This window comes from Macaca nemestrina, chromosome 10, assembly GCF_043159975.1.
Source record: "Macaca nemestrina isolate mMacNem1 chromosome 10, mMacNem.hap1, whole genome shotgun sequence".
In the NCBI taxonomy this organism is placed as follows: Eukaryota; Metazoa; Chordata; class Mammalia; order Primates; family Cercopithecidae; genus Macaca; species Macaca nemestrina.
In genome coordinates, this window is record NC_092134.1 from 80,155,061 (window position 1) to 80,169,643 (window position 14,583).

Genomic DNA, 14,583 nt, shown 5'->3' on the forward strand with positions numbered 1-14,583 from the left:
AGAAACTATATCTAACACAGGGTCTTACATATAAATAGTTGTTTCACTTTTCACAAGTTTCCAGAATGGTGTAGGGCAAGAATGAGTCAAGGACTGGGTCAGTATGAGGTGGAAGGTTTTATTACACTAGGACATTTGTGGGAGGTATGAGCGCTGGGCCAATGTGGCACGGGCCATGTTCAAGGCACCCTCTCGGGTGCGGTGACCGCCAATGAAGCCACTTGCATGGACGAAGATGCAGCCAGGGATCCCACTGACCTGGTCCAGGGCCTCGTCCCGAAGACCCCGCCATGGCTCTGGTAGGGGCAGCCTACAAGCGGGCAGAAAGAGGGAGCAGAGCAGAGGTCAGAATTGGCAGCCTTCTCTTAACAAGGCTGAGACAGGCCTGAAGGTCAGTAGGGTGGTTCCCTAGGGCCTCACCGGCTTTGGAATGAGTGGGGCTCCTTGGGCACAGACTGTACTCGCCACTGTCCAGCCTGGTCAGTGTAGATAACAAAGATGATGGCCACTGGAGGGGACAGCCCAGATTCCAGGTGGTAGAGATGCTCCTTCCAGGGACATCCACCTTTCGCCAGTTCCACAATCTCCCCACTTGGGTCCACCTGAAAGAGGGAGAGGATAGCTAAAAGGTTTAAGGTAGGCTGGGCATCATGATCATGCCTGTAGTCACAACACTTTGGCAGGCTGAGGTGGGAGGATCAATTGAGCTCAGGAATTTGAGACAAGCCTAGGCAACAAAGTGAGACCCTGTCTCTACAAAAAACACAAAAATCAGCTGGGTGAGGTGGCATGTGCCTGTAGTCCCAGCTACTCAGGAGGCTGAGGTGGGAGGATTGCTCGAGCCCAGGAGGTTGAGGTTGTCTGCCACTGCACTCCAGCCTGGGTGACAGACAGAGATCCCATCTCAAAAAAAAAAAAAAAAGAAAATGTTTAGGGTTTAGGGTAGAAGCAGGAGCACCTGTTGATTGGCAGTCAGTAATCCCCAAGCCACAATGCCTCCTCCAAGGCCTATACCTGGAATCGCTGGGCAAGGGCCTTTTCCACCAAGGCCCGGGCTGGCAGCCAGCTGTGTTGGTAGAAATCTAATCTCTGCAGAAACTCCTCTTGAACCAGATCCATTGCACGCTTGAACCCTGCCTGGGAATGATGAGAATCAGAACCAGGGTGCTGGCGCAAACCTGGAATTTGCTAGGGCTTAGGAGGAATAAATGCTCCCATTTCCCCCCGCCCAAGGTTCTTACAGGTCTCAGGGTTTCCTCCCACGCCACCTTACCTCAGTGTCTTGGTCAGGCTGGTTCCAGGTAGGATTAAGTCGAGCAACTCGTGCACTCAGGGTAGTGGTCAGTGCATATCGAGGCTCCCCCTCTGCCCACTGGGAGATCCCATTGTCCACGGCATCCACCTCCTCCACAAAGTTCTCATACATCTAAGGCAGCAGCAGGGGAAACTTTCTTGAGGCTACCTACTATTTATGTGAAGTCTTAACATGATTCAAAGTATGTTCATACACACTCTTTCAGCCCTGTGAGGATCTCTCAACATAACTGGATGAGAAAAGGGAGAACTGGCAAGTTCAGCAGCTTGCTGAAGCTCAGGAGTCTCACTGTGCTGTGACTGGAATTCAGATCACCTGGTTTCTAATCCATGCTCATTCTGCTGCACAAAGCCCAAACCAAAGCCAACACGTGTGGGGAGGGGACTGCTAACTTTTGAACAAGGAAGAGGGTCTTCCAGGTGCTAGAGGGTCTCTGTGGGAGTGGGTCCCTGTGGTTGAAGGCTGGTAAGTCTCCAGGTGGGGTGAGTAGGTATTCAGTGACATGGTTAATGAGGTGCAGGAGGGGCTCTGGTTGAGAACACAAGTCAAGAGGGAGAAAATGAGTCTGAGATTAGACACCAAAAGCTGGTTGCTGGGTTAGGGTTCCAGGGAAGCCCATAATGTGCCACATGACATCAGCAGTTGTCTCCTGGGTCTGAATAAATGGTAGGATAATGCCTCAAGAGTCTCGGGGCAGAAACTTTATGCAAAATTGCCCTACAAAATAGGCCTCCATAACACTACACCTGTGGTATGTAGAAAAGTGCTACTCTCAGAGCACTGAGAAAGTAACTTCTATGCCCAGCACTTCTTGGTTTGGACCCCAACCTGATGCTCAGTTAAAACATGGGTTTAGGCTTAGGTGGGAGGATCACTTGAGCCCAGGAGTTTGAGTCCAGCCTGGGCAACGTAGCAAGACCCTCTCTACAAAAAATTAAGACATATCATTAGCCAGGCATGGTGGCATGCACCTAGAGTCTCAGCTACTTGGGGGGCTAAGGTGGGAAGATTGCTTGAGCCTAGGAGTTCAAAGCAGCAGCAAGCCATGATGGCACCATTGGACTCCAACCTGGGCAACAGTCTCTCAAAAATAAATACATAGGCCGGGCGCAGTGGCTCATGCCTGTAATCCCAGCACTTTGGGAGGCCGAGGCAGGCAGATCACGAGGTCAGGAGATCAAGACCATCCCTGGCTAACATGGTGAAACCCCGTCTCTATTAAAAAATACAAAAAACTAGCCGGGCGAGGTGGCGGGTGCCTGTAGTCCCAGCTACTCAGGAGACTGAGGCAGGAGAATGGCGTAACCCCAGGAAGCGGAGTTTGCAGTGAGCCGACATCTGGCCACTGCACTCCAGCCTGGGCGACAGAGCGAGACTCCGTCTCAAAAAAATATATAAATAAAATAAATAAATAAATAAACACAGGTTAAATTTAGTCACTTGTTAGGGCCGGGCGCAGTGGCTCACACCTGTAATCCCAGCACTTTAGGAGGCGAAAGCGGGTGGGTTACTTGAGGTCAGGAGTTCGAGACCAGCCTGGCTAACATGGTGAAACCCCGCCTCTACTAAAAATACAAAAATTAGCCAGGCGTGGTGGCAGGCGCCTATAATCCCAGCTACTCAGGAGGCTGAGGCAGAATTGCTTGAACCCAGGAGACAGAGGTTGCAGTGAGCTGAGATTGTGCCACTGTACTCCAGACTGGATGACAGAGCAAGACCCTGTCTCAAAAAAAAAAAAAAAAAAAAAAAAAAAATTGTCAGTTGTTTAGAAACCCTTCAGCAGTGGAAGGGAAAACTGACCCAGGCAGTCTAAAATCTTGATATTCCAAAAATTCTGTAGTTACAGAGGGCAGAAGATGGGCAAGCTAAAACTGAGAACTGAACTCAACAGCCTACCTGCAAGAAATACAGCTGACTGAACCTAAGCTTTGACTTATAAACAAGTAAGTGTCTGTCCTCAGTAATGTGAGACCTGACTTGCATGCCAGGGCCACTAGCCATATTCCTCCCCAACAGCAGGAAGCTGCTTGCAGGGGACACTGGTGGAATCCAAAGACAGTTTCATAATACAACTCTTCCCAGCTGAGCTTCCCAATATATGTGCCACTAGTGAATTACAGGAGTGCCTAATATACGCTTCCCTCAACCTTCAGGGCAGCCAGAACCTCTGAGCCATCTGCTTCTACATATAAGCAGTCTCCCCTCTGTTTACCCAAAGGTGCTGAGCAATTGCTGTTTGTGTTTGTCAAGAAAAAGACGGGGTCATGCTGCTTTATGGTTTTCAAAGCCCTTTTCCATATATTACAGCACCCACTTCTCACAACCACCCCAGGATGTAGGCAGGGGAGGTATCACCATGCCCTTGTGAGATGAGCCTGACTGAGGGAGAGGATGAGTGTTGGGCCTGCTATAGGCCAGGAACCCTGCCCCGAGGCCCAGTGCTGAGTGCTGTGTGAGCACTGCTCCCAGGTGGTCTGCCGGAAATGCATGTGGGGGGCATCTCTGTCCTCAGGTCCCCACCTTGTCATAGAGGGTGCCCACCATGCTGTCCTCTTCACTAGTGCCCAGCAACTGGGCCAGCAGCTTGTGCCCGAAGTGCAGATAGATGAGTCCCGCACTGCTCAGCTTGGTCTGCCACGGCTTCCCAGGGGACAGGGAGCTCATGGTCTCTGTAAAAGACCTGAGGAGCATAGGGAGGTGGGGCTGAGGTGAGGCACCTTGGCTAGACTCTCCATGCATTCATTCAATGGTTAATTCAATGCTTCCTATCTGCCACATTTTATGTTTTATTAGACATTAAGGATAAAAAACCAAGACACTGGCCGGGCGTGGTGGCTCAAGCCTGTAATCCCAGCACTTTGGGAGGCCGAGACGGGCGGACCACGAGGTCAGGAGATCGAGACCATCCTGGCTAACACGGTGAAACCCCATCTCTACTAAAAAAATACAAAAAAACTAGCCGGGCGAGGTGGTGGGCGCCTGTAGTCCCAGCTACTTGGGAGGCTGAGGCAGGAGAATGGCGTAAACCCGGGAGGCGGAGCTTGCAGTGAGCTGAGATCCGGCCACTGCACTCCAGCCTGGGCGACAAAGCAAGACTCCGTCTCAAAAAAAAAAAAACAAACCAAGACACTGTCCTCGCCTTTAGATTCATCTGCCGGAGGCCGACAAACACAACCCCCCGAGTACTCTCACTAGACAAGACGAGGGAAAGGAAGGAAGGGATGAGGAAAGGGTTCAGAGGAGAGCCTTCAGGTCAGTTCTGAAAGATGAATTAGTAGGTGTCCACCAGATAGACAAGGCGTAAAAGAGGAAAAGCATTCCAAGTAGAGGGAACAACATGAATGATGGCTGAGAGACAAGTCTCTTGATAGAACTTCAGGAAAGGCAGCTCAGGTGTGAGACGTGAATGGCAAAAGAAAAAGCTGGAAGGGCAGGCAGGGCCAGACCACTGGACTTTATCTGTGGGTAATTGAAGTCACTGAGGGATTTTAAGCAGGCAGGTTCATGTTAGAGCATTGCACCAGCCAGCATGGAGAACAGATGCAAGATTACCAGCAATGGTCAGGTGAATAAAGAAGGCAAGAATTTGAACAGCAGTGGGGCAGAAAATAGAGAAAAGATATAACAGATGTTAGGGAAGTAGAAACTACAGCCGTGATTTCTAAATACCAGTCCATCTCAGAATTACCTAGGGAGCTCCATTTGTTAACTGACTTTTATTATTAAATCTTGAGTAAATACAGGCTGGACTCAGTGGCTCACACCTGTAATCCCAACACTTTGGGAAGCCAAGACAGGTGATTGCTTGAGGTCAGCAGTTTGAGACCAGGCTGGCCAACATGGTGAAACTCTGTCTCTACTAAGAACACAAAAATTAGCCGGACATGTGGCACACGCCTGTAGTTCCAGCTACTCCGGAGGCTGAGGCAGGAGAATGGCGTGAACCCGGGAGGCGGAGCTTGCAGTGAGCTGAGATCGTGCCACTGCACTCCAGTCTGGGCGACAGAGCGAGACTCTGTCTCAAAAAAACAAAAAAAACACAAAATATGTATGCTAAAAAAAGAAAAAAGGAGAGAGACTTAAAACATCATAGTCCCTCTCTCCAAGATAATTACTTTTTGTGGTGTGGTATAATTGAAGAAGGGTTTTGTTTTTATACCTTTGTTTCTTTTCAAGATAGAAGATACTTGAGAAGGGTTTTAGGCTGTAGATAAGGAGAGGCAGAGACACTAGTGGAACTGTGACAGGACATCCCAGAGGATAGGCTGACGGTGGCTCACACCTGTAATCCCAGCACTTTGGAAGGCTGAGAGGGGGTGGATCACAAGGCCAGGAATGCGAGACCAGTCTGGCCAATATGGTGAAACCCCGTCTCTACTAAAAATACAAAAATTAGCCGGGTGTGGTGGTGGGCGCCTGTAGTCCCAGCTACTCAGGAGGCTGAGACAGTTGAATTGCTTGAACCTGGAAGACAGAGGTTACAGTGAGCCGAGATCGTTCCACTGCACTCCAGCTTCAATGACAGAGGGGGACTCCGTGTCAAAAAAAAAAAAAAAGAAAAAAAGAAAAAAAGAAAAAGGAATCCCAGAGGAAAGTAATAGACTGGAAACAGGACAGAGGATTAACCTCCAACAGAAGGGAAGAAATTTCCCTTAACTGGTAGGAGGGAGCTGAGGATGTTTGAGGTGGGAGACTGCGGAAATGCTCAACTTCTTTTGCGAAGAGGCAGGGACGATCAGTTTGATGCTGTAGAGGCTTCAGGGGGAAGAAAAGGATTGGAATGGGCTACCCTTGAGCAAGAAGGACTTCCCTTTGGAAGGGTGTAGATGAAGTAGAACACCTCACACATCTGAACTGTCATGAACTGCCACAATCATGTGGGCCCAGCAGTTAGGTGCAGCAGCAAGGGCACCAGAATGGATTAATCACAGATGGGTTTATTTAGTTGGGGTGATGTGGGGAAAAGAGATCAGACTGTTACTGTGTCTATGTAGAAAGAAGTAGACATACTCCGGGTGCGGTGGCTCACGCCTGTAATCCCAGCACTTTGGGAGGCCGAGACGGGCGGACCACGAGGTCAGGAGATCGAGACCATCCTGGCTAACACGGTGAAACCCCGTCTCTACTAAAAATTACAAAAAAAAAAAAAAAACTAGCCGCGCGAGGTGGCGGGCGCCTGTAGTCCCAGCTACTGAGGAGGCTGAGGCAGGAGAATGGCGTAAACCCGGGAGGCAGAGCTTGCAGTGAGCTGAGATCCGGCCACTGCACTCCAGCCTGGGCGACAGAGCGAGACTCTGTCTCAAAAAAAAAAAAAAAAAAAAAAAGAAGTAGACATAAGAGACTCCATTTTGTTCTGTACTAAGAAAAATTCTTCTGCCTTGAGATGCTGTTAATCTGTAACCCTACCCCCAACCCTGTCCTTACAGAGACTTGTGCTGTGGTGACTCAAGGTTTAATGGATTTGGGGCTGTGCAGCATGTACTTTGTTAAACCAGTGCCTGAAGGCAGTATGCTTGTCAAAAGTCATCACCATTCTCTAATCTCAAGTACCCACGGACACAAACACTGCGGAAAGCCACAGGGACCTCTGCCTAGGAAAGCTAGGTATTGTCCAAGGTTTCTCCCCATGTGATAGTCTATTTACTGAGATAGGAGAAAACTCTTTTAGGGCTGGCGGTGGGACTAGGGCTGGAGGTGGGACGTGCTAGCCGCAATGCTGCTCTTTATGCACTGAAAATGTTTATGGAGATGTTTGCATATGCACATCAAGGCACAGTACTTTTCCTTAAACTTATACATGTCATAGAGATCTTTATTCATATGTCTTTCTGCTGACCTTCTCCCTACTATGACCCTATTGTCCTGCCACTTCTCCTTTTTCTAAAAGATAGTAAAGATAATGATCAATAAATACTGAGGGAACTCAGAGACCGGTGCCGGCGCGGGTCCCCTGTATGCTGAGCGCTGGTCTCCTGGGCCCACTTTTTCTTTCTCTATACTTTGTCTCTGTGTCTCATTTCTTTTCTCAAGTCTCTGGTTCCATCTGACAAGAAACGCCCACAGGTGGGGCGGGGCAGGCCATCCCTTCAGGGTGATGAAGTCGCTGGTGGGAAAAAAGCCTTGGCTAAGGAAGGAGATGAGATAAGGGGCCTGAGGGACTCCCTGAGAACCAAGGGAGGTCCCAGGCCAAGGAGATGGGTGAAGAACAGGCAGGGCAGAAGGATGGTGTAGTCCTAGTGGGAGTTTGATTTCAACAATGAGGCAGTTATTTTCGCTGACGCGGACCACTGCAGTGGATGGCTGAATTGGAGCACAGAGGAAAGCTGAGGTCAAGGAAGTTAAATAAATGGTATCTGAGAACCTACCTCTGGTGATGGTCATATCGGTGTCTCCGAGGGTCGTACTCACCCCCCACGTCCACCACGATGTCACAGGAAGCGAGTTTTTCGGGATCCCGGGTCCGCACAATCTCTGCATCCTGCGAGGTACACAGGGGTGAAGGGGCTGCCAGAGGTCGCCGGGTAGGAGATTAAAGCTGGACTTCAGGGAGACAGGGCGGGTAGGAAGGGTGCTTGGGATGCCCCGCGCTATCGGAGGGACCCTGTCAGCGGAATGCCATCCACCCTGGAGGCATGCATGCACGCAGTGTCAGGGTCACTTTTCGCGGACTGTACCCGGTACTCCGGCAGGAGGCGAAGCAGTGCGCATGCCAGTGCCTCGTCGCAGTGGAAGGTGCCATTGTGCGTCCCGATTCGGGGCGATGCCATGAGTTTGCTGCGGGGTCGTTTTGGGGGCGGGACGGACTCTGGGCCGAGCATGCGGTGCCGGGTATACACGGGTGGCGGCGGCAGCAGCAGCGTTAAAAGGCCGCGCAGGGAGCGGTATCCCATAAGACTCTCCCGGTAGGGAGGCGGGAGGGCCGACCCGGAAGGGAAAGCGCCAGCGGAGCTCCACTTCCGCTTGCCAACCGTTGCCTTGGCAACCAGCTCCGCAGAGTGAGCAGCTGCTCACTCCCAGCCTAGGATTTCTTCCAGCTGGTCAAAGGGCCCTGCGGTGGAGCCTTCAAGAGGAGCACCGCATCAACCCTGTGCATCAGGCTCTGGGGCGGGGCCCACACTCTCGACCACCCCCCCATCTCATCACCAGTCCCTTGCTTAATCCAAGAAAAGACCAACATTCTGCCCAGCTGGCACATTTATTGGCATTAAACACAAGACCCTTCCCAGCACCAGGAAGCCATGCCCAAAGCCGTGTCCCTCTGCCCCATTTGTGCAAAAACTCTCAGGCCTTAGCAGTAGCCTGAGCTGCTCCCAGGGCTGTCAGCTGCTGAATCTTCTGACTCATCATTTCCATGACAGCTGTGGAAAAAAAGAAGCGTCAAAGGTTAGGAGCAAAAAGGAGAACCTAGAGTTAAGGAGAAGTTACAGGCAAGTTTAAGGACAGGTGGACAACTAACTACAGTTTGTTAATAAAACTTTTTTTTGTTTTGTTTTCTTTTTTTTTTTGAGACAGAGTCTCGCTCTGTCGCCCAGGCTGGAGTGCAGTGGCCGGACCTCAGCTCACTGCAAGCTCCGCCTCCCGGGTTCACGCCATTCTCATGCCTCAGCCTCCTGAGTAGCTGGGACTACAGGCGCCCGCCACCTTGACCGGCTAGTTTTTTTGTATTTTCTTTTTTTTTTTTTTTTTTTTGAGACGGAGTCTCGCGCTGTCACCCAGGCTGGAGTGCAGTGGCCGGATCTCAGCTCAATGCAAGCTCCGCCTCCCGGGTTCACACCATTCTCCTGCCTCAGCCTCCCGAGTAGCTGGGACTACAGGCGCCCGCCACCTCACCCGGCTAATTTTTTTTTTGTATTTTTTAGTAGAGACGGGGTTTCACCGTGTTAACCAGCATGGTCTCGATCTCCTGACCTCGTGATCCGCCCGTCTCGGCCTCCCAAAGTGCTGGGATTACAGGCTTGAGCCACCGCGCCCGGCCGTTTTTTTGTATTTTCTTAGTAGAGACGGGGTTTCACCATGTTGGCCATGATGGTCTCGATCTCCTGACCCGCCCATCTCAGCCTCCCAAAGTGCTGGGATTACAGGCTTGAGCCACCGTGCCTAGCCAACTTTTTTGTTTTTTTGAGATGGAATCTTGCTCTTGTCATCCAGGCTGGAGTGCAGTGGCACGACCTTGGCTCACTGCAACCTCCGCCTCCGGGGTTCAAGCGATTCTCCTGCCTCATCCTCCCGAATAGCTGAGATTACAGGCATGCACCACCATGCCCAGGTTAACTTCGTATTTTTAGTAGAGACGGGGTTTCACCATGGTGGCCAGGCTGGTCTTGAACTCCTGACCTCAGGTGATCCACCTGCCTCAGCTTCCCAAAGCGCTGGGATTACAGGCGTCAGCCACCGTGTCTGGCACTGTTAATAAAACTTTAACTCAGTGATCCACTGTGGGGTCGCTAACACAAATTTAGGGTCTACAATGCATCAATCAATATGTTAACCACAGCTGGGTGTGGTGAGAATGAGACTGTCTCGGGGAAAAAAAAACCCTGCTAATCAGAGATATAAAAACGAACACACTTGGTATTAAATGAGTCTGACATAATCAGAAAACTATAATGTGGAAAGATTTTTACCTTCGGAACACTGGTTCTGAATCCTGATTGTAACAGAGGGGAGCTTTTTTAAAACAAAAAAACATACCTTGGTACAACTTCCCTTCCCTTGACTTCCAAGTTGATTTAGTCAATCTGGCATGGACCCAGGCTTTCTTTTTAAACTTCCTGAGTGATTCTCATGTGCGGTCAGGGTTATAATTGCTGGTATTTAGTTCATTTGGATCATGATTCCTTCCTGTGTGTTCATCTCATTCCCCCATTCCATCCTCATTAAATAGGAGCTCCACCAAAGCACAAAAATGATTTCCTTCCTCTAAATTTCTCAAACACTCAACCCAGGAATCTACAGATAGTGATTATGCAATACACAGATTCTAAAGATTCCAAAGAGAAACTAAGACGTAGTTTTACTCCAGCAAAGGGGACACCCCCGTGGTTCACTCTGCAATCCACATTCTTTATCATGGAGATAGACAGGGTCAAGAGGTGCCCCAGGAAAAACTTACCCTGTTTCATGGCGTGCTTTTCCTGAAGAGCTGGTTGGATTTTCTCCATCTGTTTGGTTAGAAAATCTATCTTCCTCTTGAAAAAGTCCTTGGCATCCTCAGCTGTCTACAAGATCAGAGGTGAATGAGGGGCTAAAAGGAGACTCCCTCTGGCCATGTTGCACTCTAGAACTTCCCCTAAATTTCCCTTCCCTGTTCAGAGGGGCATCCACATGCTCTCACTCACCTTCTCTACATAGTACCCAGTTCCCACATCGATGAGCACATGTTCCACATCATGCAGCTTCCCAGGGACATACATCTGAGAAGCAAGTATTAAGGCAAAAACTAGCCCAGCATGAGCCATGATTCCACCAGCCAGCCTGCTTGGCCTCCAAAGACCCTTTTCCAAAAAGCTTCAAGGCATAAGGACTGAATAATCTGGAGGCCTTAGAACAATAACTCCAAATGGAAAGAAGACAGAGAAGTTGGATCTTTAAGGAGAAAATGATGTATGCTGGAACACCCTTTTGTTCTGCCTCATCCCATCTCTCACCCTCTAAGCAGTTCTTGCAATTCTTCTCATTAGCCCCATCAGAAAGACTAGATATAATGTTTTCCTACTGTTGTAGAGTACTACAAGTGGAAAGCCAGCCTCATTTCCCTTAACACCCTCAATCATGAAGTAGATAATTCCTACCGAAGTTCATTTTTTTTTTTGTTTGTTGAGACAGAGTCTCGCTCTGTCGCCCAGGCTGGAGTGCAGTGGCGCGCTATTGGCTCACTGCAACCTCCGCCTCCCGGGTTAAAGTGATTCTTCTGTCTCAGCCTCCGGAGTGGTTGGGATCACAAGTGTGTGCCACCACGCCCGGCTAATTTTTGTATATTTAGTAGAGACGGGGATTCACCATGTTGGCCAGACTGATCTTGAACTCCTGACCTCAGGTGATCTGCCAGCCTTGGCTCCCAAAGTGCTGGGGATTACAGGCGTGAGCAACCGTGCCTGGCTAATTTTTTTTTTTAACCATTCCCTACTACACTACTATTCCTGTGCTCCTTTTAGCCTGTCAGTTCTCAGACTACAGATTAAAGGTGCCCTACTGCCATAACTTGTTCATTCAAGTAAAACACTGAACAAGTGGACACAATCCAGGTTTCTTAGTGACAGTTTAGAAATGAGCCACAATTAACAGAGCCAACCTCCCTGTTCCTATGTCCTCCTATTTTTGTCTATTACCTGTATCTTCTAAGATATTAGCAAAGTGTAAACCACCAGCTTTATCTCCATATTAATGTTCTCAAATAGCAAAGGGAAATATTACATCTCAACTATACATACTCCTTGGTGTTCACAAGGCATTAGCTGGATGTTGGTGTGAAGTTAGATAAAAGAGCTACAAAGTGTGTAATAAGAGTACTCTTGGCCGGGGGCAGTGGCTCACGCCTGTAATCCTAGCACTTTGGGAGGCCAAGGCAGGCAGATCACGAGGTCAGGAGTTCGAGACTAGCCTGGCCAATATGGTGAAACTCCATCTCTACTAATAATACAAAAATTAGCCAGTCGTGGTGGCGCGTGCCTGCGGTCCCAGCTACTCAGGAGACTGAGGCAGAAGAATCTCTTGAACCCAGGAGGCGGAGGTTACAGTGAGCCGAGATCGCACCACTGCACTCCAGTCTGGGCGACAGAGCAAGATTCCGTCTTTAAAAAAAAAAAAGGGTGTTATCAAAATCATTGTGGGGAGAGGATAATCTGAAGTACTGAAGTAATCAAAACAATCCCCCTCCCCGCTTTTTGGAGGAGTGAGGGAGAAAGGGAGAAGGCAGCAGGTAGCCGTTCCTGTGGAAAGGATACAGAACTCGTCAGTGGGACAAGTAATTCTTTCCCTGTGAAAGCAATGAAGACAAACACCTGGGGAAGGTTAGTGGCTCCAATGTAAGACGTTAAAGAGAGTTCCAAGAGGGCACAGCACCCACAGACAGTGTGAAAAGAACGGAAACAGGGGCAATAGAAGCAGAGGAACGTCCTGTACATTTCAATTCTAGGTAGGCAACATGCAAAGGGTTCATGAAGCGGTATACGATATGTAATGGATTTTCTCGTTTCAGGTAAGAAAAACTGGATTAGGAGGTGGGACGAGAGAAGCAGGCTTGCCACTTTAGGTTGCCCTCACCCCCCTACCCCATACCCTCGTTGCTCTTGTTCAGCACGTTCAGACAGTCCTTGGCTTCCACATACTTGGTCTGTACCACTTTGAGCTGGGCAATGGACGTGGACAAGAACTCCACTTCCTACAGAGGACGGGTATAGCGGGTCAATGAGAGGGCTATGGGGAAAAGGGAGAGCGGCCGGGGAGGGGGCGGGTCCTGGGACCGGATAGAGGTTTCGCCTGGGCAAGGTAGGCTCCCAAATTGGGACCGGGCGCAAGGAAGTACGCGTGGGCAGGGGGGATGTAGAGCGGGAAAGAGGTGCCTATGGCGCCCGTCACTACCTGGTCCAGCTGGTTCTTGAGCATTTCTAGCTGCGGCAGATTCAGCTCCGTGATGTTAATAGACTGCGCCATGTTGGGAAGGAGGACTAACGAAGAGGAAGTCCCTCGGCGAGCAACGCTCTAGCCGTCCTCTGCGCGTCTCGATGGCGCCAGGAGGCCTCGCTGCGCCATACAGCTCTATGATCCTCCGTCCCGGAAGGGAAGGAGGGGCTTGAATTTCTCAGAGGCTGATCTGTCAGTTATTTTCATAAAATATTCTAAGCCTAGTACAGTAAAGTAGCAGCAAACAGGACTCCTGCCCATAGGGAACTGCAAAATCTTAAAGTTCTCACGATACAACCACGATATTACAAAGTAGTGTATGCTACTCCACGTGGGTGGTATAAGCTACTAGATAGCAGGCTGGGTTGCTATGGTGACGGCTCCTGGGGCCTCGTCCTGCCCCTCTCTACCCCACCTGCTTGTGCTGCCTGCTGGTACCCCGCCAGGTCCGATTTCAAATGTTCCTCCCCGCACAGCAGGGAAATGGCAGGGAAATTCTAAACTATTTTTCCCAGATGGCCTCTGAGGCCGAAAGGCAGGAAAAAAAAAAACAAATAACAACAACAAAAAAATCCCTTGTCAGACCGTTCTGAATTGTTCTTGAAAAAATCAGGCATGGCCGGGCGCGGTGGCTCAAGCCTGTAATCCCAGCACTTTGGGAGGCCGAGACGGGCGGATCATGAGGTCAGGAGATCGAGACCATCCTGGCTAACACGGTGAAACCCTGTCTCTACTGAAAAATACAAAAAACTAGCCGGGCGAAGTGGCGGGCGCCTGTAGTCCCAGCTACTTGGGAGGCTGAGGCAGGAGAATGGCGTGTACCTGGGAGGCGGAGCTTGCAGTGAGCTGAGATCCGGCCACTGCACTCCAGCCTGGGCGACAGAGCATGACTCCGTCTCAAAAAAAAAAAAAAAAAAAAAAAAAAAAAAAAAAATCAGGCATTAGATTGAAAGCTTGTTGAAGGCAGGAACCAACCATGTTCTCATCACTGAACTAATTCTTCCCCTCTCGCTATGACCATCTTCCCCCAGCCGGAAGTAGGCTGACACGTAGTAGGATCTGAAAAAGGGTTTATAACCCGTTGCCAGTGAGTTGGTGGGAGAACAGCAAGGAAGCACCATTGTCAACACATAGAGCACAAATTAATCAATAAAATGTTTTGGCCAGGCATGGTGGCTCATTCCTGCAATCCCAGCACTTTGGGAGGCCGAGAAGGGCAGATCACTTGAGCCCAGGAGTTTGAGGCCAGCCTGGGCAACATGGCGACACCCCGTCTCAACAAAAAATACAAAAATTAGCCGGGCTGGTGGCATATGCCTGTAGTCCTAGCTACACGGGAGGCTGAGGTGGGAGGATTGCTTGAGCTGGAGAGTTGGAGGCTGTAGTAGGCTGTGATTGTGCACTCTAGCAACAGAGCTAGACTCTGTCTCTAAAAAAAAAAAAAGACCTGGCACAGTGGCTCACGCCTGTAATCCCAGCACTTTGGGAGGCCGAGGCAGGCAGATCACGAGGTCAGGAGATCGAGACCATCCTGGCTAACATGGTGAAACCCCATCTCTAATAAAAATACAAAAAATTAGCTAGGCATGGTGGCGATCGCCTGTAGTCCCAGCTACTGGGGAGGCTGAGGCAGAATGGCGTGAACC

At 49.9% G+C, this 14,583-nt stretch overlaps 2 protein-coding genes across 3 annotated transcripts; both read right to left on the reverse strand.

Annotated features, from left to right (window-relative positions):
* Positions 1–98: 98 nt before the first annotated feature.
* On the reverse strand, positions 99–8,254 carry MYG1 (MYG1 exonuclease). The gene is made up of 7 exons (XM_011728829.3): positions 7,990–8,254; positions 7,681–7,793; positions 3,836–3,995; positions 1,274–1,426; positions 1,015–1,137; positions 421–602; positions 99–310 (listed from the first exon to the last, which is right to left on the reverse strand). Exons 1-7 carry the CDS (start codon positions 8,203–8,205, stop codon positions 127–129), a joined length of 1,131 nt encoding a protein of 376 aa, XP_011727131.2. The 5' UTR covers positions 8,206–8,254; the 3' UTR covers positions 99–126.
* Positions 8,255–8,491: 237 nt separating this feature from the next.
* On the reverse strand, positions 8,492–13,050 carry LOC105474279 (prefoldin subunit 5). 2 transcript variants are annotated; one of them, XM_011728828.2, is made up of 6 exons: positions 12,896–13,050; positions 12,593–12,695; positions 12,259–12,290; positions 10,654–10,728; positions 10,428–10,533; positions 8,492–8,673 (listed from the first exon to the last, which is right to left on the reverse strand). In XM_011728828.2, exons 1-6 carry the CDS (start codon positions 12,965–12,967, stop codon positions 8,597–8,599), a joined length of 465 nt encoding a protein of 154 aa, XP_011727130.1. In that variant the 5' UTR covers positions 12,968–13,050; the 3' UTR covers positions 8,492–8,596. The 2 variants fall into 2 exon arrangements, with proteins under 2 accessions (XP_011727130.1, XP_070927766.1); XM_071071665.1 differs by lacking the exons at positions 12,259–12,290; positions 12,593–12,695 and having other exon boundaries at positions 12,896–13,022.
* Positions 13,051–14,583: the final 1,533 nt, after the last annotated feature.

Bases quoted from the DNA above. Each gene is read 5' to 3' on its own strand.
- MYG1 (XM_011728829.3), bottom strand. From the start codon at position 8,205: ATGGGATACCGCTCCCTGCGCGGCCTTTTAACGCTGCTGCTGCCGCCG. The intron at 7,794-7,989 runs GTACAGTCCGCG...TGTACCTCGCAG, and splicing joins GCCTCCTGCCGGAGTACCGG to GATGCAGAGATTGTGCGGAC. The intron at 1,427-3,835 runs GTGGGGACCTGA...CTGCTGCCTTAG, and splicing joins TGGGCACCCTCTATGACAAG to ATGTATGAGAACTTTGTGGA.
- LOC105474279 (XM_011728828.2), bottom strand. From the start codon at position 12,967: ATGGCGCAGTCTATTAACATCACGGAGCTGAATCTGCCGCAGCTAGAA. The intron at 10,729-12,258 runs GTATCCTTTCCA...CTTGCTTCTCAG, and splicing joins TTGTCCCACTGACGAGTTCT to ATGTATGTCCCTGGGAAGCT. The intron at 10,534-10,653 runs GTGAGTGAGAGC...CTGATCTTGTAG, and splicing joins CTGGGTACTATGTAGAGAAG to ACAGCTGAGGATGCCAAGGA.